A 21,879-nucleotide genomic window follows, 5' to 3' on the forward strand; every position below is an offset into this window, starting at 1 on the left:
CTTCTCGACCCTATGTTTGGGCTGCGGGCAAAAGGAGGGAAGAATGATGTCCTCATTGAGATGGAAAGATGAGACCACCTTCGGAAGAAATGCCGGAGAAGGACGTAGGACTACCTTGTCCTGATGAAAGGCAAGGAAAGGAGCCCGGCAGGATAAAGCGGCGAGCTCTGAAACCCTTCTGATGGACGTCACCGCTACCAGGAAGGCAACCTTCCAAGAGAGGACAGAGAGCGGAACGTCTTGAAGGGGTTCGAACGGAGGTTCCTGAAGAACCCCCAGAACCGAGTTGAGATGCCAGGTCTCTAGCGGCATCCTGTAGGGAGGAACCACATGGGAGACTCCCTGGATGAAAGTCTTGACCTGAAGGTTGGTGGCGATCCTACGCTGGAAAAGCACGGATAACGCTGAGATCTGACCTTTGAGGGAACTCAGGGCCAAACCGGAGTCCAGACCAGACTGAAGGAAATTCAAGATGCAAGGGATAGAGAAAACGAGCGGAGGGTGACCCCGGAGCCTGCACCATGAGAAGAAGGTTTTCCAGACGCGGTGGTAGATGGAGGCGGAAGACGCCTTGCGAGCACTTAACATGGTGGGGATGACCTGCTGAGAGAAACCGGCACGAGTTAGAATCCAGGTTTCAACAGCCACGCCGTTAAACGTAGGGCCCCTGAGCTCTGATGGTAGATCGGTCCTTGGCGAAGCAGGTCTGGGCGGTCTGGCAACCGCAAGGGAACGTCGGCTACGAGCTGAACGAGCTCCGCGTACCAAGCGCGACGAGGCCAGTCTGGGGCGACCAGGATGACTGGAACTCCCTCCGTCTTGATCTTTCGGATCACCTTCGGCAGTAAGGGAAGGGGAGGGAACACGTATGGGAGCTGAAATTGATGCCACGGAGAGATCAGCGCGTCCACTCCTATGGCCTGGGGATCCCGAGATCGAGCAATGAAGTTGTGGACTTTGGCGTTCAATCTGGACGCCATCAGATCCACGTCCGGGGTCCCCCAGCGAAGACAGATCTGGTGAAAAACCTCTGGGTGGAGTTCCCACTCCCCCGAGGCAAGGCCCTGGCGGCTCAGGAAGTCCGCCGCCCAGTTCTCGACTCCCGGAATGTGCACCGCAGAGATGATGGAATGGTTGGTTTCGGCCCAACGAAGGATGAGGGAGACTTCCTGCATCGCCGCCCTGCTGCGGGTACCCCCCTGGTGGTTGATGTAAGCCACCGCCGTGACGTTGTCCGATTGGACTCGTACTGGGTGACCCGCGAGCAGGGCGTGAAAGCGACTCAGTGCAAGTCTGATAGCACGAATCTCCAGGATGTTGATGGGGAGTTTGGATTCCCGAACTGTCCAGCGGCCCTGGGCAGAGTGGTGGAGGAACACCGCCCCCCAGCCAAGGAGACTGGCGTCGGTAGTTACCACTAACCAGCGGATCGGGAGGAAGGACTTCCCCTGGAGAAGAGATGGGCCCAGGGTCCACCATACGAGAGATTGTCTGACCCGCGGGGACAGGAGACAAGGGCGGTCGAGAGATGAGATACTCCTGTCCCAGATGTCCAGCAAAGCCTGTTGCAAGGGACGGAGATGGAGTTGAGCAAAAGAAACTGCTTCGATTGTGGCAACCATCTTCCCCAGAATCTTCATGGCGAACCGAATGGTTCGTGGGCGGGGATGACAGAGCGTTCGGGCTCCCTTCTGAAGTGCTTGGGCCTTGGACCGAGGAAGCAAGACCAGACCCCTCGAAGTGTCCAGGATCATTCCCAGAAAGGAGATCCGACGGGCCGGAACGGGAGCGGATTTGTCCCAGTTGATCAACCAACCTAGGCGCGAAAGAGAATCCAGGGTAATGTGGACGCTTGACTCGCAGGCTTGAAAAGACGGGCCCTTTATGAGGAGATCGTCTAAGTAAGGTAACACGACGACTCCTCGAGAATGAAGGATGGCCATGACCTTGGTAAATACCCTGGGCGCCGTGGCGAGACCGAAGGGTAAGGCCGTGAACTGGAAGTGGTCCTCCCGAATGGCAAAGCGGAGGAACCTCTGATGAGACGGAAAAATCGGAATGTGAAGATTAGACATCAAGGATGCCTATCGAGGCCAGAAATTCCCCTCTTTCCATCGAAGAGATGACCGATCTGAGCGATTCCATCCTGAAGTGCCGGACTCTTACGCACTTGTTCAGGAGCTTCAGATCCAAAATGGGCCGCACTTTTCCGTCCTTCTTTGGCACGACGAAGAGGTTTGAGTAGAAACCTTTGAACCTCTCGTGTTCCGGGACCGGGACAATGACCCCGCTCTGGCGGAGGGAGTGGATGGCGCAAAGAAGGGCGTGAGACTGAGCTGCCGAGCTGGGAAGACGAGAGGGGAAAAACCGAGTTGGAGGAGGAGAGGATAACTCCATCTTGTAGCCTGACGATACCAGATCCCTGACCCATTCGTCGTGCACGACGGAGAGCCAGGCTTGCTGAAAAAGGAGCAGGCGTCCGCCTACTCTGATGGTATCGACTGGTGCCGTTCCCGAGTCATTGAGACGGGAATCTGGGAGGTCTGGACCCTCGGGATCTGGGTTGTCTCGGTTTCCTGCGCCAGGAAGGAATAGGCCTGAAGGAGGGACGAGCGTCTCTGTCAGCGCGAGCGGAACGGTCCGATCTGGGAAGACCGGTAGGATTGGACCAGGCTGGGCTGGTACGAAAGGGCCGAAAGCGAAAGTAAGGCTGGCGCTGGAAGGCCGCCTTGGGCCTCTGTTGGGGAAGGAACTTGCTCTTTCCCCCTGTGGCGTCAGAAATAAGCTGGTCAAGTTTTTCGCCGAAAAGACGCCCGCCTTGAAAAGGGAGGGAGATCAGAGATTTCTTAGAGGAGGAATCTGCGCGCCACTCCCTGAGCCAAAGAGCCCTTCTGATAGCGACGGCGTTGGAAGCCGCGGATGCTGCGCAATTCGCCGCGTCGAGGGATGCGAACATCACATAATCGCTAGCCATGGCTAACTGCTTGGCTAGGTCTGCCATATCAGACGGGAGGTCCTGTTCGTTAATGGATTTCGCTAGAGCATCCGCCCAGGAGACCATAGCCTTGGACACCCAAGCCGCTGCGAAGGAGGGGGACAGGGAAGAGCCAGAGGCTTCATACACCGAACGAGCTAGCGAGTCTATCTGACGTTCGGTGGGGCTCTTAATTGACGCGCCCTCCGGAACTGAAAGAAGCGTTTTAGAAGCTAGGCGTGAGACCGGCGGATCTACTAAAGGAGGATCCGTCCAGTCTTTCACGAGATCCGCTGAGAAGGGGTACTTTGATAGCAGATCCTTCTTACCCGTGAACCGCTTATCTGGATGCTCCCTGTGACGCCTGACTATATCCAGAAAGGCTGGATGAGAGGCAAAGGATTTGTGGGAACGTTTGGATCTGGTAAAAGAGACCGCGTGTTCCGGAGCGGAATTAGCGTCATCCTCCACCTTAAGAGCGTGATTGACTGCTACAATGAGGGAGTCGACCGTAGATCTGAACTCCGGAGCCTCCGGGTCCAATGATACCTCGGACTCATGTTCAGAGCCGGGAACGCTGTGAGCCCCCAAAGAGGGTGAGCGAGAGGGGGAGCTGCCAGATTCTGAGCGGCGAGGAGAGCGTTCAGGAGAGGAAGGGCGGATCCGCTTTCGGGATGACCGAGCCTCTTTATGGAGAGAGCGGCCCCTGCTAACCGACGATTCCCCTGCTATGGAGGGATCTCTTAACGCCTGTAACGGGTTACCTCGTTCCCCGGGAGGATTTTGAATGGATTTGATGGCGTTGGCTAAAAAATCCACGGATTGAGAGAGAGAAGCGACCCACGGGGGGGGGGGGGGACTAGGTACGCCAGAGTCGGTGGCGGTGGAGGGCTCCTGGGCACATGGAGCATCGCAGGCAGAACAGAGGGGGGAACTTTGAGGCCTAGGAAGAGGGGCCTGACAGGTGGTACACGCAGAAAAAAAGGTCGTATGCACCTTAGAGGATTTTTTAGATCTAGTCTGCGACATGACTAATGCACAAGAAGCCACAGGGGCTATAATCTGGCCTGGGAAGCAGAGGGCGGTGCTGCAGAGGAGAAGCTGACGATGTCTCCTTACCCCGGTCCTGTGTCCCGCTGTCCTGGGGAGCCGAGCTGTGAATCCAGAGATAGGGAACTAGCTGCACGTGGGCGCTGTGCCTCCGGGATGCGGCAGAGCTGGAGCTGCGGCGTGTATGTGAGGACCAAGATGGCCGCCGAGATCAGGGGAGAGATCTCGGCGGCTGCGAGAAGCGCCAGGGACCGGCGCCGCCGATGACGCGCAGGAGTGGGCGGAGCCTATCGGCAGCGACCAGCGGCCAGGCCGAAGCCGGGGACTAAATTTGCGGCCCCGGCCCGGCGCGCGGCCGCAAAGGGCCGACGTCTCGGCCCATCTGCGCTGCAGCCCGCCAATGTGCCAAGTTGAGGAGGAGCCCTCCGGACCGCTGTGACCCCCCCATCCCCCACGGAACACTTACCCCTATGGAGGTGAGAGGAACCTTAGGATGGCTGGGACGGTGCAGGGATTGGGAAGCCTCAATCCACCAGCCCCTGAGAGAGAGGGGTGGAGAGGAACCGTCCACCACCTGAGTCACACAGAACATTGGTGATGCAGCGTGGTCTGCACGGACGCCACGGGGATAGGGCCACTGTACAGCCGAGGGTAGAACCTGGTGGACAGGGCATATGTCCGGCAATAAAAAGGCCTGGCTGCAGAGGAGGATACTGGAGGAAAACACCAGTGCTCGTCTGTATAAAAAAAGGGGAGATCGGGGCCCTTTTAGGGGAGAAACCGTCGCCCAAAAAATGTCGCTCAGGCAGTGGCTCCCACGTCGCAGGAGAGGATACGGAGAGGTAAAACTCCCGTGCTCGCCTGTTGTTGGTTCGGGGGAGATCGGACCTTGAAAGGACCCGTCGCCCCCTTCGTCCGGAATAGATTAAAAAGAAAAAATTCGAGAAATTAAAAATCAGTGTGCCTCCTACGGACACTAAGCTTAAACTGGGTGTCTGGAAGCCAGTACGAGGGTGTATACTGCAGGGGAGGAGCTAACCTTTTTTTGTCTCAGCTTAGTGTCAGCCTCCTAGTGACAGCAGCATAACCCATGGTCCTGTGTCCCCCAATGAGGCGAAGGAGAAATAAACCGGTATCAAATCAGTTGGTGGCAAAATAATGTGCACCTTTGCTTTCAGTATCTGGTGTGCCCCCTTGTGCAGCAATAAAAGCATCTAAACAGAATTGTTCATCAGTCCTCCACATCGGCTTACAGGAATTTTAGCTCATTCCTCCATTACATTACACAATAGTGTGACATCTGTAATGCAGGCAGGTTTTCTCTAGCTCACTGCTCCAATAAACTTCTATAGGATTAAGAACAGGCCTTCGACATTCTTAAATTCTGACTGAATAATTTTATTTATATAGCGCCAACATATTTTGCAGCACTTTACAATTCAGAGAGGACATGTAGACAATATCGGACAATTCAGAAGAACACATACCAAGAAGAATGAGGGCTCTGCTCAAAAGCTTACAACTTTATTTTTTGTTGAATGACTAGTGAGGTTTGGGTCATAGTCTTTCTGCATACTCTTGGATTCAGCTCAGACAAATGTCCTGATATTTTCCATTATCATTTGCTAATAAAATTCAAAGAGTATTGTTCCAACGATAGCAAACTATCCTGGCCCAGAAGCAGCAACACAGGTTACCATCATGTTCACAAATGCTATAAGGTTTTTGCACCACAACGTAGTGTTTTTCTTTCTTCAAAGATAACATTTATTTAAACCAAAAAGCTATATTTTTGTCAGTCACCAACAAAACAGTGTTCCAATAGCCTACTGGCTTGTCCAGTTGATCTTTAGCCAATTGCAGATGGACAACAATACTCTTCATTGACAGCAGCTGATTTCTCCTTGCCATCCTGCTATGCCTCCATTGTTCTTCAATGTCATCCTGATGGTGGACTCAAGAACATTAGTTAATGTGAATAGTTAGGGTACCGTCACACTATACGATTTACCTACGATCACGACCAGCGATATGACCTGGCCGTGATCGTAGGTAAATCGTAGTGTGGTCGCTGGGGAGCTGTCACACAGACAGCTCTCCAGCGACCAACGATGCCGAGGTCCCTGGGTAACCAGGGTAAACATCGGGTAACTAAGCGCAGGACCGCGCTTAGTAACCCGATGTTTACCCTGGTTACAAGCGTAAAACTAAAAAAAAACAAACAGCACATACTTACATTCTGGTGTCCGTCAGGTCCCTTGCGGTCTGCTTCCCGCACTCACTGACTGCCGGTCGTAAAGTGAAAGTGAAAGCACAGCCGCTGTGCTCTGCTTTCACTTTACGGCCGGCAGTCATAGTGCGGGAAGCAGACGGCAAGGGACCTGACGGACACCAGAATGTAAGTATGTGCTGTTTTTTTTTTTTTTTAGTTTTACGCTTGTAACCAGGGTAAACATCGGGTTACTAAGCGCGGCCCTGCGCTTAGTAACCCGATGTTTACCCTGGTTACAAGCGAACGCATCGCTGGATCGCATCGCTAGATCGGTGTCACACACACCGATCTAGCGATGACAGCGGGAGATCCAGCGATGAAAGAAAGTTCTAAACGATCTGCTACGACGTACGATTCTCAGCAGGATCCCTGATCGCTGCTGCGTGTCAGACACAGTGATATCGTAACGATATCGCTGGAACGTCACGAATCGTACCGTCGTAGCGATCGAAATGGTATAGTGTGACGGTACCCTTACTTAAAGGTTACCTTGGGATCATTATCTTGTAGACTATTATACAACTTGCTCTTTGAGTGATCTCAGTTGATTGACCATTCCAGGGGAGGCCAAAAACCAGAGGCATAACTAGAGTCTGGTGGGCCCAGTGAAAATTTGGACCTTGGCCCCAACCCACGTATTGGTCATATGTATGGGCTGTTGCATTCTAAATCCTATAAATTCATGTGTCTCCCCCTAAATAACATAATAAGTCCCCCATCCTGTATTAATGTCACTTATCCTGAGCCCCTCCCTGGTATAGTGTCCCCCATCTTGGGTCCCTTCCAGTAATGTACCCCATCCTCTGTTCCTTGCAGTAAGAATGCTCCCCATCTTGGGCCGCTTCCAGTTATAGTGTCCCCAATTCTGGGCCCCTTGCAGTAACAGAGACCCCTATTCTGTGTCCCTTTCAGTAACCATGTCCCCATTCTGGGCCCCTTGCAGTGATGTCCAACATGCTAGGCCCCTTCCTGGTATAATGTCCCCCGTCAACCTGGTCACCTTCCTTGTATAATGTCCCCTAACCTGGGCCCTTTCCAGTAATAATGTCCCCCATCCTGAACACCTTCCTGGTATAATGTACCCCCTCATGGGTCCATCTTGTAACAATGTTCCCCGTTCTGCTGCTGTTCTCTAACAAATTTGGGAAAGAATAAATAATTCTTCTCAACTTCCCACAACACAAGGTGTCCTATTCCATAGCCAGTGAAGAGGTAGGCAGCTGACTTCGGTGTGCCTGCTATTGGTTGAAGGTGTGAACTACAGTGCAGGGACCTGGTGGGGCTCTCTGCCGCAATACATCTCAGCTGAATGTGCATCCTTGGACGCACATCCAGCTGAAAGAACCGGTGTCGGGGTGGGCTCCCCCTGCATGGGCACGGTCGCACCGGAGATCATTACGACCCTGGTAAGAACAGTCTTGAATTATAAACATGGGCAGCACGGTGTCTCAGTGATTAGCACTGCAGCCTTGCAGCACTGGAGTCTTAGGTTCAAATCCCAACATCTGCAAGGAGTTTGTATGTTCTCTCAGTGTTTGTGTGGGTTTCCTCCGGGTTCTCCAGTTTCCTCCCACATTCCAAAGACATACTGATAGGGAATTTAGATTGTGAGCCCCATCGGGGACAGCAATGATAATGTCTGCAAACTATAAAGCGCTGCATAATATGTTAGCGCTATATAAAAATAAAGATTATTATTATTTGTTATACTATCTGCCTGACTGGGAATTCATGGAGACCAAACTATTTAGATGGTTTTGTAATCTTTTCAAGCCCATTAAGCATCAACCACTTCATCTGAGATCCTCAAAAATCTCCTTTGTTCATGCCATAATGCGCTTCCACAAATGTGCTTTGAAGACCGTGATAGATCTTCGTTCTTTAAATAAAATGGATTGCCCATTTGTAGCCAATAGTCTGGCTTTCTAAGTCAATGGGATGACAAATTTCACTTTCAAATTATCTGCTAATCTTAAACATTCACATACCTTTGCCAACCACAGACATGTGACATTGGTGCATTTTCTGCCATAAAAAAATGAATACGTCTAATATTTTTTTTTACTTGTTAGATTTGGTTTTCTATCTAATTTTAGGACTTGTGTGAAAATCTGACATCATTTTAGGCACTGAACAGTTTACAAAATTTCAAGCATCACTGGATGTCTTACTAATACTAGATTACTGTGCTATTTAAAAAAAAAAAAAAAAACACCCTTACCTTCTCAATGATAATAAGAGTTTGGCGTCTTTTGTCGCGCACTTGTTTCTCTCGATTTTCCTGTAGCGTAAAAAAAATATTAAGCATTTTTAATGATATTTGGGGAAACAAAAAGAAAATTGATAACTTACCTCTTCATCAGAGCGATGGGTTGCCACAGCGTCAATCATCTTTCGTGGGTTGTTCACGCTGGAAACTGTCAGCTTTCCAAGAGAGCCTTCAAACTGCACTGTGTATTAACACAAGGTTTAGTATGGACTCAGAGAACCCATCAGGCAATTCATGCTGCTCACACCACAGACCTGGTTGGACAACTGTAGCCATGTATATTAGTCACAAACAATGGCATTTCGGAGAAAATATGTTATGCAGATCCTGCCGGGGTTCAAAATGCTTGGCCCCGATAAAAAAAAAAAAATTATCTCGTGCTGGCACCGTTCCCGCAGTGATGGCACTCGTTTTGCTTAATCAGCGCTGGTGTCACCATCCCTGCCTTCCAACAACCGAACATGAAGAGGAAACCAGGGATCAACTGCATCTTGGACTTCCTTTTCATATTTTATTGGTCTGAAGGCGGAGACAGTGACGCCGGCGCCCAATCAGAGATCAACAACCCATCACAGCCCCAGGGAGAAGAGTGCGGAAGCTGCGCCTGCGCGGGAGGCGACTATAGTCTTTTTAATTTTATGGGGGATAAGAGACAGGTATGAGTAGAACTTATCCAAGTAGGGGAGATCTTTAATGTCAACCGTGAATTTAGATTGTTAGGTTTTGCATTTAGTTAGTAAATAATCTTTATAAGAAAAATTAGCAATTTTCAAACTTTTTTTTTTTTTTTTACAAATCTTTTCACGTTTGATGTGAAAAGAGACAACTATACTTGCCTCAGAGGAAGGCAGTTTTTAAAATGGGTGTTTTCAAAAATATAAAAAAACTTCTGTCAGTAAGTTTAACATGTCAGGAGGGTCACAAATTAATTGAACGTAGATTGGAAGAAAAAAAAATAAAATAAAAAACACTCACATTTAGTTCTTTTATTAAAATGTTGCTTTAGTCCCAAATTTGTCATGTTCACAATAGAAGTAGAAATGTCTCACCATAATACATTTCTTTTGTATGTGGTTCTACTATTTGGGCACATGCCAGGGCTCAGAAGTAAAGAAGCGCTCTCTATACAGAGCAGTGACTGAACCCGGAACACTATCAGGAGGAATAAAGTTATTTTCCCCCTGGCAGCAGAGGTTTAAGTGCCCGGCAGCTTCAGGACGTTATTACCCTGCAGTTTAACCCCATATCTGCAGGTTAATAGCGTTTTTTTATGTGACCAGTTCCCTTTCAGGGATTTTTTTGGGATGGAGCAATGATATTTTTGAGGGTCACAATCTGTATGGTAATTTTCACACTGGTTACCGAGGCTATTCTAGACTCATATGTCCTGTTTTCAAGAAATCCACATGTTCATTAGCAGCAATAGAAGGACAAGGACTATCTTTTGTAGCATATAATGAGAAAAGAGGCAATGGGGGGAGCTGTCACCTATAGGTACCATCACACTCAGCGACGCTGCAGCGATACCGACAACGATGTCGATCGCTGCAGCGTCGCTGTTTGGTCGCTGGAGAGCTGTCACACAGACCGCTCTCCAGCGACCAACGATCCCGAGGTCCCCGGGTAACCAGGGTAAACATCAGGTTACTAAGTGCAGGGCCGCGATTAGTAACCCGATGTTTACCCTGGTTACCAGCGTAAAAGTAAAAACAACAAACACTTCATACTTACCTACTGCTGTCTGTCCCCGGCGCTCAGCTTCTCTGCACTCCTCCTGCACTGACTGAGCACAGCGGCCGGAAAGCAGAGCGGTGACGTCACCGCTCTGCTTTCCGGCTGACCGACGCTCACAGCCAGTGCAGGAGGAGTGCAGAGAAGCTGAGCGCCGGGGACTGACAGCAGTAGGTAAGTATGTAGTGTTTGTTTTTTTTAACATTCTATCTTTTACTATTGATGCTGTATAGGCAGCATCAATAGTAAAAAGTTGGTCACACGTGTGAAGCACTATGCTTGTGTGACCAACCTGTCAATCAGTTTTCCAAGTGATGCTTCAAATCGCTTGGGAACAAGCATTCTACAAGCTAAAAACGCTTGTGTTTTGCGGGAAAATGCATGCGAATTCCGCATGTGTTTTACCCGTGGCAGGGAGTTGCGGAAATGCTGCAGACATTTCCGCAGCATTTCTGCAACGTGGGCACATAGCCTAAAACAGTCAATTTTTTAAAAACATCAAAGAGCCAATTCAAACACCTTGCACAAGAAAACTGGTGAAACTCTTGCAAATGTCACAAACTTTAAAGGGAACCTGTCACCCCCGTTTTTTGAGATTGAGATATAAATACTGTTAAATAGTGCCTGCGCTGTGTGTTACTATAGTGTATGTAGTGTACCCCGATTCCCCACCTATGCTGAGAAATAACTTACCAAAGTCGCCGTTTTCGCCTGTCAATCAGGCTGGTCAGGTCGGGAGGGCGTGTTCACAGCGCTGGTTCTTCCTCAGCTTTACGTTGGTGGCGTAGTGGTGTCCGCATGTTGAGGTGACTAATCCACTGTGGGCACGTGAACAAGCAGCGCGCGATCTGCGCTGTCATCCCTTTCGTCGGTGGGGGCGGCCATCTTCCTGGGGCCGCGCGTGCGCAGATCGAGTGCTCTGCTGCACGGGGCTTCAGGAAAATGGCCGTGGGATGCCGCGCGTGCGCATTAGAGATCGCGGCAGCCATTTTCCCAAAGCCGAGTTTGCATCTCGGCTTTGGGAAAATGGCCGCCGCGATCTCTAATGCGCACGCGCGGCATCCCGCGGCCATTTTCCTGAAGCCCCGTGCAGCAGAGCACTCGATCTGAGCACGCGCGGCCCCAGGAAGATGGCCGCCCCCACCGACGAAAGGGATGACAGCGCAGATCGCGCGCTGCTTGTTCACGTGCCCACAGTGGATTAGTCACCTCAACATGCGGACACCACTACGCCACCAACGTAAAGCTGAGGAAGAACCAGCGCTGTGAACACGCCCTCCCGACCTGACCAGCCTGATTGACAGGCGAAAACGGCGACTTTGGTAAGTTATTTCTCAGCATAGGTGGGGAATCGGGGTACACTACATACACTATAGTAACACACAGCGCAGGCCCTATTTAACAGTATTTATATCTCAATCTCAAAAAACGGGGTGACAGGTTCTCTTTAATCTCGATGCATTTGTTCCAGCTCCACCAACTTATTTTTAAAAAGGTGTGCAGCTCAACGTATCTTAGCGAGAGGGCCATAGCACTGCTCAGAAGACTCATAACGACATATGGCACAAAAATGGTGCCAATTGTAGCAGAACTAGCCTCTGGTCGAGAACTCGAGTACATTTCTGTGTCTGGTGCACGGCAGCAGAAAAATGTGACATTTGTGGAGAGACATGCACCTCTTAAAAAATTTGGTGCATCTTACTCGACGAAACTCCGCATCAAGACTGATGTACAAAACTCTAGTCTGGATGCAATGAACCATAAAACTACGTGGGTTTTCTTTCTAAACACTCACCTGGTTTGTAAGCGTGCTCCAGTTTGGCTACTTGTGGTGTAATTAGTTTAGTCCGTTCCTTTTTGGGACCCTCACTCAGTCTGTCTTGACTGGAGGAAAGCTTTTCTAGCTTCTCGAAGTAATTCTAGATTTCACAAGAAAGTTAGATTACAACCATTACAAATAAACAATCTAGATTTGAACATTGTTTGCTGTGCCTGGAAAAAAAATCATGCGTCATTATGTACATTATGTATACACTTTCTAGATTTTGCAGACCATCTACCACTGCTGTAGAGGAGCCTACAATCTACATGTACTTGAGGTCTACACACGGTAGGCACATACCTCCTGAGCGCAAGCGCCTGACAGTAGGCAGAGACTTAGTGTGGACCGAGCCTAAGGAATGAAGACAAAGTGTAGGCTGACTTCTCATAGCTAATGTTAGTGATTTACAGTTATGCAATTGTTATATTTTCTGTGGGATTTCACCTCAATTTGAATTGTACAGAGCTGGATTTAAATAATATAGTATTATGGGAAATATACAGTATAGACCAAAAGTTTGGACACACCTCATTTAAAGATTTTTCTGTCTTTTCATGACTATGGCAATTGTACATTCACACTGAAGGCATCAAAACTATGAATTAACACATGTGGAATTATATACTAAAAAGTGGGAAACAACTGAAATTAGGTCTTATATTCTAGGTTCTTCCAAGCAGCCACCTTTTGCTTTCTTGACTGCTTTTCACACTCTTGGCATTCTCTTGATGAGCTTCAAGAGGTAGTCACCGGGAATGGTCTTCCAACAATCTTGAAGGAGTTCCCAGAGATACTTAGCACTTGTTGACCCTTTTGCCTTCACTCTGCGGTCCAGCTCACCCCAAACCATCAGGTCAACTGGCGTAGCACCCCATCACTCTCCTTCTTGGTCAAATAGCCCTTACACAGCCTGGAGGTGTGTTTGGGGTCATTGTCCTGTTGAAAAATAAATGTTGGTCCAACTAAACGCAAACTGGATGGAATAGCATGCTGCTGCAAGATGCTGTGGTAGCCATGCTGGTTCACTATGCCTTCAATTTTGAATAAATCCCCAACAGTGTCACCAGCAAAGCACCTCCACACCTCTTGTGAATTCTGTTGTCGAGCTCCCTCCTGTGGTCGTGAATGGTACTTCGGCGAGTTCTGTCTATGGGCTCCCTCTGGTGGCTGTGAGTGAAGCTGCGGCTTCTGAGGTTCCTAACACAGGTGACGTGGTTTATCCTTTGGTTGGCTGCTCTATTTAACTCCTCTCAGATCGTTACTCCATGCCAGCTGTCAATGTTTTTGCATTTGTTCAGTTCGCTCCTGGATCTCTCTGGTGACCTGCCTTCTCCTGCAGAAGCTAAGTTCCTTATAGTCTTATTTTGTTCTCTGTTTTGTTGTCCAGCTGGTTTTCATGATTTTGTCTTGCTAGCTGGAAGCTCTGGGATGCAGAGTGGCTCCTCCGCACCGGTGCGGAGGTCTTTTTTTGCACACTCTGCGTGGTCTTTTGTAGGTTTTTGAGCTGATCGCAAAGTTACCTTTCCTATCCTCTGTCTATTTAGTAAGTCTGGCCTCCCTTTGCTGAAACCTGTTTCATTTCTGCGTTTGTGACTTTCATCTTTATTCACAGTCAATATATGTGGGGGGCTTCCTTTACCTTTGGGAAATTTCTCTGAGGCAAAGTAGGCTTTATTTTCCATCTCTAGGGCTAGATAGTTCTTAGGCTGTGACGAGGCGCCTAGGTCTGGTCAGGAGCGCTCCACGGCTATTTCTAGTGTGTGTGATAGGATTAGGGCTTGCGGTCAGCAGAGTTCCCACATCTCAGAGCTTGTCCTGTATGAGGTTTAACTATCAGGTCATTCCGGGTGCTCCTAACCACCAGGTCATAACACACACTATCGCACCTCCTCCTCCATGTTTAACGGTGGGAACCAGGAATGTGGAGTCCATCCGTTCACCTTTTCTGCGTCGCACAAAGACACGGTGGTTGGAACCAAAGATCTCAAATTTGGACTCATCAGACCAAAGCACAGATTTCCACTGGTCTAATGTCCATTCCTTGTGTTCTTTAGCCCAAACAAGTCTCTTCTGCTTGTTGCCTGTCCTTAGCAGTGGTTTCCTAGCAGCTATTTTACCATGAAGGCCTGCTGCACAAAGTCTCCTCTTAACAGTTGTTGTAGAGATGTGTCTGCTGCTAGAACTCAGTGTGGCATTGACCTGGTCTCTAATCTGTGCTGCTGTTAACCTGCGATTTCTGAGGCTGGTGACTCGGACAAACTTATCCTCAGAAGCAGAGGTGACTCTTGGTCTCCTGTTGTGAATTCTGTGGCAGAGCTCCCTCCTGTGGTCACAAGTGGTACTTCGGCTGATTCTCTCTGGGAGCTTCCGTTTGTGGAGGAAAGTGGTACTGCGGCTTCTGAGTTTCCTCCCTCAGGTGATCTGGTGAGGTCGTTAGGTGCTTCTCTACTTAACTCCACCTAATGCTTTGTTCCTGGCTTCCTGTCAATGTTCCAGTGTTGGACTTGTTTTTCCCTGGATCACTCCTGTGGCCTGCTGCTCTGCATAGCTAAGTTCTTCTTTGCTATTTGTTTGCTATTTTTTCTGTCCAGCTTGTCTAATTGTTTGGCTGGAAGCTCTGGGACGCAAAGGGTGTACCTCCGTGCCGTTAGTTCGGTACGGAGGGTCTTTTTGCCCCCTTTGCGTGGTTTTCTTTAGGGCTTTGTGTAGACCGCAAAGTTATCTTTCCTATCCTCGCTCTGTTAAGAAAATAGAATTATTCTTACCGTTAATTCGGTTTCTAGGAACCTTCCACGACAGCCACTTCGGAGGTTGTCTTCCCCGCCCTAATAGGGGACAGGAACACAAGAGGTTAAATACCCCTCCCCTTCCTGCACCGCCAGTGTTTTCCTGGACACAGTAGCATGTATAGTTACCACAAAAGTGCAGAAATCATCCAATAAGAATATCAGGTAGGGAGGGAAATTAGTGCTGTCGTGGAAGGTTCCTAGAAACCGAATTAACGGTAAGAATAATTCTATTTTCTCTAGTCACCTTCCACGACAGCCACTTCGGAGTAGTACCAACAGCTAATTTCTCTAGGGAGGGACTACAGCCTGCAGAACACGTCTGCCAAACGTTAAATCCCTATTGAAATTTAGCCGGTAATGTCTGGTGAACGTATGGATGGACGACCAGGTGGCGGCTCTGCATATCTGCTCTGCTGAGGCATTCCCCCTCTCTGCCCACGATGTTGCCATTGCTCGGGTAGAGTGTGCTTTCAGAGAGGCAGGTGGATCCAGTCCCTGCGATGAATAAGCCAAGCAAATAGACTGTTTGATCCAGTTTGCGATGGTGTTTTTTGCCGCCTTCTTTCGTCCAGAAAACTGAATGAATAAATTTTGATCAACTCGCCAGGTTTCAGTTTGTTGTAAGTAAAATAAGACCACCCTGCGAACATCCATGGTGTGGAAGGTCTGTTCTTTAGGGTTGGAGGGGTTTGGGCAAAAAGAAGGAAGTAGAATGTCCTGATCTCTGTGGAAATTCGAGACCACCTTGGGTAAAAAGGACCGGTCTAGTTTTAGTACAATGCTATCCGCAGTGATCGTTAGATAGGGTTCCTGTATTGACAGGGCCTGTAATTCCCCAACACGTCTAGCCGTAGTGATTGCGACTAGAAAGACTGTTTTCAAAGTTAAGTTTTTAATGGTTATAGCATCCAGGGGTTCGAATGGATCCTGGGTTAGTGCGTTAAGTACAGTATTGAGGTCCCAGGAGGGTACCCTATTACGGAGTGTAGGACGAATTCTGGATGCGGCTGTCATAAATCGCTTGATCCAGCGATGATTGGCTAAATTAGAGTCAAAAAAGCTACTAAGGGCCGATACTTGCACTTTGAGTGTGCTAGGGGTAAGGCCTATATCCAAGCCCTTCTGTAAAAATTGTAAGATCCTTGCTATATCAGGATTGAAGGGGTCTGGAACTTCTGGGGAGCACCAGGACGTAAATTTTTTCCAGACCTTAGTGTAGATGGCATTGGTTACTGCCTTTCTGCTTTTTTGAAGGGTCTGGATTACTTCATCCGAGAGCCCTTTAGCTTTTAAAATTGTGGCTTCAGTAGCCATGCCGCCAAGTTCAATCTGTTTAGATCCGGATGTAGTAGAGGACCCTGGTGTAGGAGATCGGTCTTTTGAGGTAGAAGGCAGGGACCTTCCAGGGCCATATCTAATAGGGCGCCGTACCAACTCCTCCCGGGCCACAATGGGGCAATCAAGATTGTGGTCACTTCGTCTGTCCTGATCTTTTGCAGAGTTTTCGCCAGCATGGGAATGGGAGGAAAGGCATATGCAAGGTTGAATTTCCACTGGTGTGAAAAGGCATCTATTCCCTGTGCCTTGTCTTTGTGATGAAGGGAGAAAAATGTTTCTACCTTCGCATTTTGCCCGTTGGCGAATAAATCCACCTCTGGAGTACCCCATTTTTTGGTTAGGGACTGAAACACTGCTTGGTCTAGGGACCACTCTCCCGGATGAACGTCTTTCCTGCTGAGGAAATCCGCCTGAGTGTTGTCCAATCCCCTCAGATGTACTGCTGTGACCGATAGAAGGTTCTTCTCTGCCCAGAAAAATATTCTTGCAGCCACTTCTTTGAGAGAGGCATACTTTGTCCCCCCTTGGTGTCGTAGATAGGCTACTGTGGTCATATTGTCCGAGTAAATACGAACGTGATGATTTTTGATCAGTGCAGATGATGCCTTTAGGGCCTCCTCTACAGCTTTTAATTCTCTTAGATTTGAGGAGCTGCTGCTGATGTTCGATGTCCATTGTCCCTGAAAGTGGAAACCCTCTACCACCGCACCCCAGCCTCTTTTGCTGGCATCTGAGCGGAGTGTTTTTAGGGGAAGGTGGTCCCAGCTGACCCCTCTCTGGAGATTTTGGTAATCTAGCCACCATTTTAGCGCTGATTTCACATGGCCAGGGAGAAGAATCTTCTGATTCAATGGAGTCTGTCGTCTTCTGGAATGAAGGAGAACATAAGTCTGGAGAGTTCGTGTGTGAGCCTGGGCCCAGGAAACCGACTGTATACATGCGGTCAGGGACCCCTAGTACAGACATCGATTCTCTGAGGGTCGGTGCACGCTGGCCTCTGAACTTGGTTACCTTGCGGACAAGGTTGATTTGATGATCTTTGGGTAGAAAAGATGTTCTTACATCCGAGTCCAGTAGCACCCCCAGAAATTTCCTTCTTGTGGAGGGATGGACCTCCGATTTCTCCAGATTTGGGATCCAACCCAGGGTTTGTAATATCTCTAGGGACTTTGATACGTCTGTTTCCAGACGGGAGGCAGATGGAGCCATGATAAGCAGGTCGTCTAGATACGGGACTATGCATATTCCCTGTTGACGGATGAAGATTATCGCTTCCGCCATAATCTTTGTGAAAACCCGTGGGGCCGAAGAGATGCCGAAGGGGAGAACATTGAACTGAAAATGTTTGATTTGGTGACCCTTGGAGACTGCGAACCTGAGGAATTTCCTGTGCTCTGGATGGATTGGCACATGGTAATACGCATCCCTCAGGTCCACAGTCGCCATCATCCAACTCTGACCGATGAGGGGGATTACTGATTTGACTGTCTCCATTTTGAATCTCCTGTATCGGACAGATTCGTTTAAGGGTTTCAAATTTATGATAATTCTGTTCTTCCCCGACGGCTTGGTTATTAGAAAAAGGCGTGAATAATGACCACGTCCTTCCTCTAACTTCGGCACCTGAGAAATCACATTTGATTGCATTAGTTTTTGTAGATCTTGTAACAAGGAGTTTTGGAGATCTGGGTTTTGAAGGGAGGTTATCTTTACGCATTGTGGGGGTGGTCTCACAAATTCTATTTTTAATCCTTCTTGAATGGTACGAAGGACCCACTGATTTGTGGAGATGTTTTGCCACTCGGTGAAGAATCGTGAGAGTCGACCCCCGACCGGAGTACAGTCATTGCTTATCTGGGGTTTGGTGGGCCTGAGGGGCCAGGATATTTTTTCCCCTGCCTCCCTTAGGATAACTCCATCTTCCCGTTTTGCCTTTTCCTCTTTGTGAGGTTTGATCACGGGAGGGACGAAAAAAGCGTTTTTTGGGGGTCTTTTGCTCAGGAAGAGATTTCTTTTTATCTGCCGCCTTATCCAAAATATCGTCCAGGACTGGTCCAAATACATTATGACCCTGAAAGGGTATGCTACATAATTTGGACTTGGAGACAAAATCGCCTCCCCAGGATTTTATCCAGAGTGCTCTCCTGGACGAGTTAGAGAGAACGGCAGCTTTTGCAGCTACTCGAACTGATTCAGCAGACGCATCGGCTAGGAACCCCGTAGCTTTCTGTAGTAATGGTAGGGAGTCTAAAATCTCCTCCCTTGGGGTGCCTTGAGTCAAGTGATCCTCAAGTTTGCGTAACCAGATAAATAGAGATCTGGCTACGCAAGTAGAGGCTATATTAGATTTCAGCAGATTTGTGGAGGTGTCCCAGGACTTCTTTAATAAACTCTCTATTTTACGATCCATCGGATCCTTGAGTTGCGAAGAGTCCTCAAAGGGGAGGGCAGTTTTTTTAGTTACCCTAGACACCTGAACATCTACTTTCGGGGTCTCCCATAAGGAGTTATCCCCATCCAATGGGTACCAGTTTTTTAGTTCCGATGGTATAGTCAGACCTTTTTCAGGGAGGTCCCATTCATGCAGAATTAGATCTCGTAAATTCTTATGCACCGGGAACCCTTTTTGGTCTTTGGGTTTCAGACCCTCAAACATCTCATCATGTACTGTGAGTGTAACTTCTTCATCCTCTACCCCCATGGTGCTTCTTACTAAACCGATTAGTTCACTCATGTCCTCAGAACTAAAATAATATTTTTTGTTTTCTGATTTACAGGTGGGGGTAGAAGTAGAGCCTTCGTTTTCCCAGTTATCCTCTGAACCTGAGGACTGGATTTCTCCCGAGTCCGGGTCGGATTCTACTGGGGCTTTTTTCCTCTTTTTTGGAGGGGGTGGCTGAGGCACTGACATTTGTGAGAAGGTAGCCATAGAAGAATGGACCTCATCTTTAATGAGAGATCTAATGCTATCCAACAGCGAGGGTTGTTCAGCGCATAGGACCTCATCCGTACAGGATTGGCAGAGCTTTTTCCCGCATGTTGATGGGAGTTTGGCTGTACACACTTTGCATTTGCGGCTTGACCTTTTAGGGTCGGAAACCTTTTCTCCCTAAGAGAGAGAGAGAGAGGGTTTGCTAAGCCACTTAGAGGTATACATCTACATATACATATATCCATGAAAGCACATATGTATATAGGGGATAGCTGGGCCCAACACCTGCTACTTACTTTAGTAGGAGGGGGAACGCTGGCATATGCAGATGCAGAGCAAGGGGGTCTGTCACTGTCCATGTCCGTCAGCTGTTAACAGTCAGACAGCTTACCTTGCTACCCGGATCTTTTTATATGGATCGGTGGTCCCAGCGTGCAGTGCTCCTCCCCCCATGTGTGCCCGATTGGGGTAGGTCCTGGAACGCCCCCGAAACGCTGTCTGTATGGCGTGCTTCAGCTGCTGGACGCCATTGCCGGCCGGCATGCGCTCCATGGAACGCTCCCTGAATGAACCGGAAGTGACGCGCGTTAACCCGGAAGTCATCGGGCCTCCGGCCACAGCCCGGGACGCGCGCCACCTCCAGCGCTGCAGCCATGGGAGGAGAGAACCGGAGGGCTGCAGGAGGCCCCCGGCAAGCACGTCACCGCCCCGCATTACTCCCAAAGGGAGCGCCGGAGGGGCGGGAAGGTCCCGAGTCCCTCCGAAGAGAGGAGACGGGAGCAGCATACTAGAGGAGGGAGCCCGACCTCATGCCGCCCGACTTTTTCTGGTAAGTGGAGCTCCGTCGCCGGCCACGGCAGCCCCTTCAGATCTCTTCATGCCCCATAGGGGACAGGAAAACACTGGCGGTGCAGGAAGGGGAGGGGTATTTAACCTCTTGTGTTCCTGTCCCCTATTAGGGCGGGGAAGACAACCTCCGAAGTGGCTGTCGTGGAAGGTGACTAGAGAAAGTCGGGCCTCACTTTGCTGAATCTATTTCATCCCTACGTTTGTCTTTTCATCTTTACTCACAGTCATTATATGTGGGGGGCTGCCTTTTCCTTTGGGGTATTTCTCTGAGGCAAGGTAGGCTTATTTTCTATCTTCAGGCTAGTTAGTTTCTCAGGCTGTGCCGAGTTGCATAGGCAGAGTTAGGCGCAATCCACGGCTGCCTCTAGTGTTGTTTGGAGAGGATTAGGGATTGCGGTCTGCAGAGTTCCCACGTCTCAGAGCTCGTTCTATGATTTTGGGTTATTGTCAGATCACTGTATGTGCTCTGACCTCCATGTCCATTGTGATACTGAATTGCCTTTCATAACAGTCTCCTTCCTTTCCTGGGGCGGCCCTCATTTGAGCCAGTTTCTTTGTAGCACTTGATGGTTTTGCAACTGCACTTGGGGACACTTTCAAAGTTTTCCAATTTTTCAGACTGACTGACCTTCATTTCTTAAAGTAATGATGGCCACTCGTTTTTCTTTACTTAGCTGCTTTTTCCTTGCCATAATACAAATTCTAACAGTCTATTCAGTAGGACTTTCATCTGTGTATCCACCAGACTTATGCACAACACAACTAATGGTCCCCAACCCCATTTATAAGGCAAGAAATCCCACTTATTAAACCTGACAGGGCACACCTGTGAAGTGAAAACCATTCCCGGTGACTACCTCTTGAAGCTCATCAAGAGAATGCCAAGAGTGTGCAAAGCAGTCATCAAAGCAAAAGGTGGCTGCTTTGAAGAACATAGAATATAAGACATAATTTCAGTTGTTTCACACTTATTTGTTAAGTATATAATTCCACGTGTTAATTCATAGTTTGATGCCTTCAGTGTGAATGTACAATTTTCATAGTCATGAAAATACAGAAAAATCTTTAACCCCTTAAGCCCCGAGGGTGGTTTGCACGTTAATGACCGGGCCAATTTTTACAATTCTGACCACTGTCCCTTTATGAGGTTATAACTCTGGAACGCTTCAACGGATCTTGGCGATTCTGACATTGTTTTCTCGTGACATATTGTACTTCATTTTAGTAGTAACATTTATTCGATATAACTTGCGTTTATTTGTGAAAAAAACGGAAATTTGGCGAAAATTTTGAAAATTTCGCAATTTTCCAACTTTAAATTTTTATGCCCTTAAATCACAGAGATATGTCACGCAAAATACTTAATAAGTAACATTTCCCACATGTCTCCTTTACATCAGCACAATTTTGGAACCAAAATTTTTTTTTGTTAGGCAGTTATAAGGGTTCAAAGTTGACCAGCAATTTCTCATTTTTACAACACCATTTTTTTTTAGGGACCACATCTCATTTGATGTCATTTTGAGGGGTCTATATGATAGAAAATACCCAAGTGTGACACCATTCTAAAAACTGCACCCCTCAAGGTGCTCAAAACCACATTCAAGAAGTTTATTAACCCTTCAGGGGTTTCACAGGAATTTTTGGAATGTTTAAATAAAAATGAATATTTAACTTTTTTTCACACAAAATTTATTTCAGCTCCAATTTGTTTTATTTTACCAAGGGTAACAGGATAAAATGGATGCCAAACATTGTTGTACAATCTGTACTGAGTACGCTGATACCCCATATGTGGGGGTAAACCACTGTTTGGGCGCATGGCAGAGCTCGGAAGGGAAGGAGCGCCATTT

At 48.3% G+C, this 21,879-nt stretch overlaps 1 protein-coding gene across 2 annotated transcripts in view; it reads right to left on the reverse strand.

The window, feature by feature from the left end:
* The window catches only part of PATL1 (PAT1 homolog 1, processing body mRNA decay factor), a 154,655-nt gene that overhangs the window by 34,617 nt on the left and 98,159 nt on the right, over positions 1-21,879 (reverse strand). For both annotated transcript variants that reach the window (XM_069752979.1, XM_069752978.1), the window contains 3 exons: positions 12,092-12,215; positions 8,649-8,746; positions 8,518-8,577 (listed from right to left, as the gene is read on the reverse strand). In XM_069752979.1, the coding sequence (XP_069609080.1) occupies positions 8,518-8,577; positions 8,649-8,746; positions 12,092-12,215 (282 nt within the window). The remainder of the gene's footprint in view (positions 1-8,517; positions 8,578-8,648; positions 8,747-12,091; positions 12,216-21,879) is intronic.

This window comes from Ranitomeya imitator, chromosome 2 (genome assembly GCF_032444005.1).
Source record: "Ranitomeya imitator isolate aRanImi1 chromosome 2, aRanImi1.pri, whole genome shotgun sequence".
In the NCBI taxonomy this organism is placed as follows: Eukaryota; Metazoa; Chordata; class Amphibia; order Anura; family Dendrobatidae; genus Ranitomeya; species Ranitomeya imitator.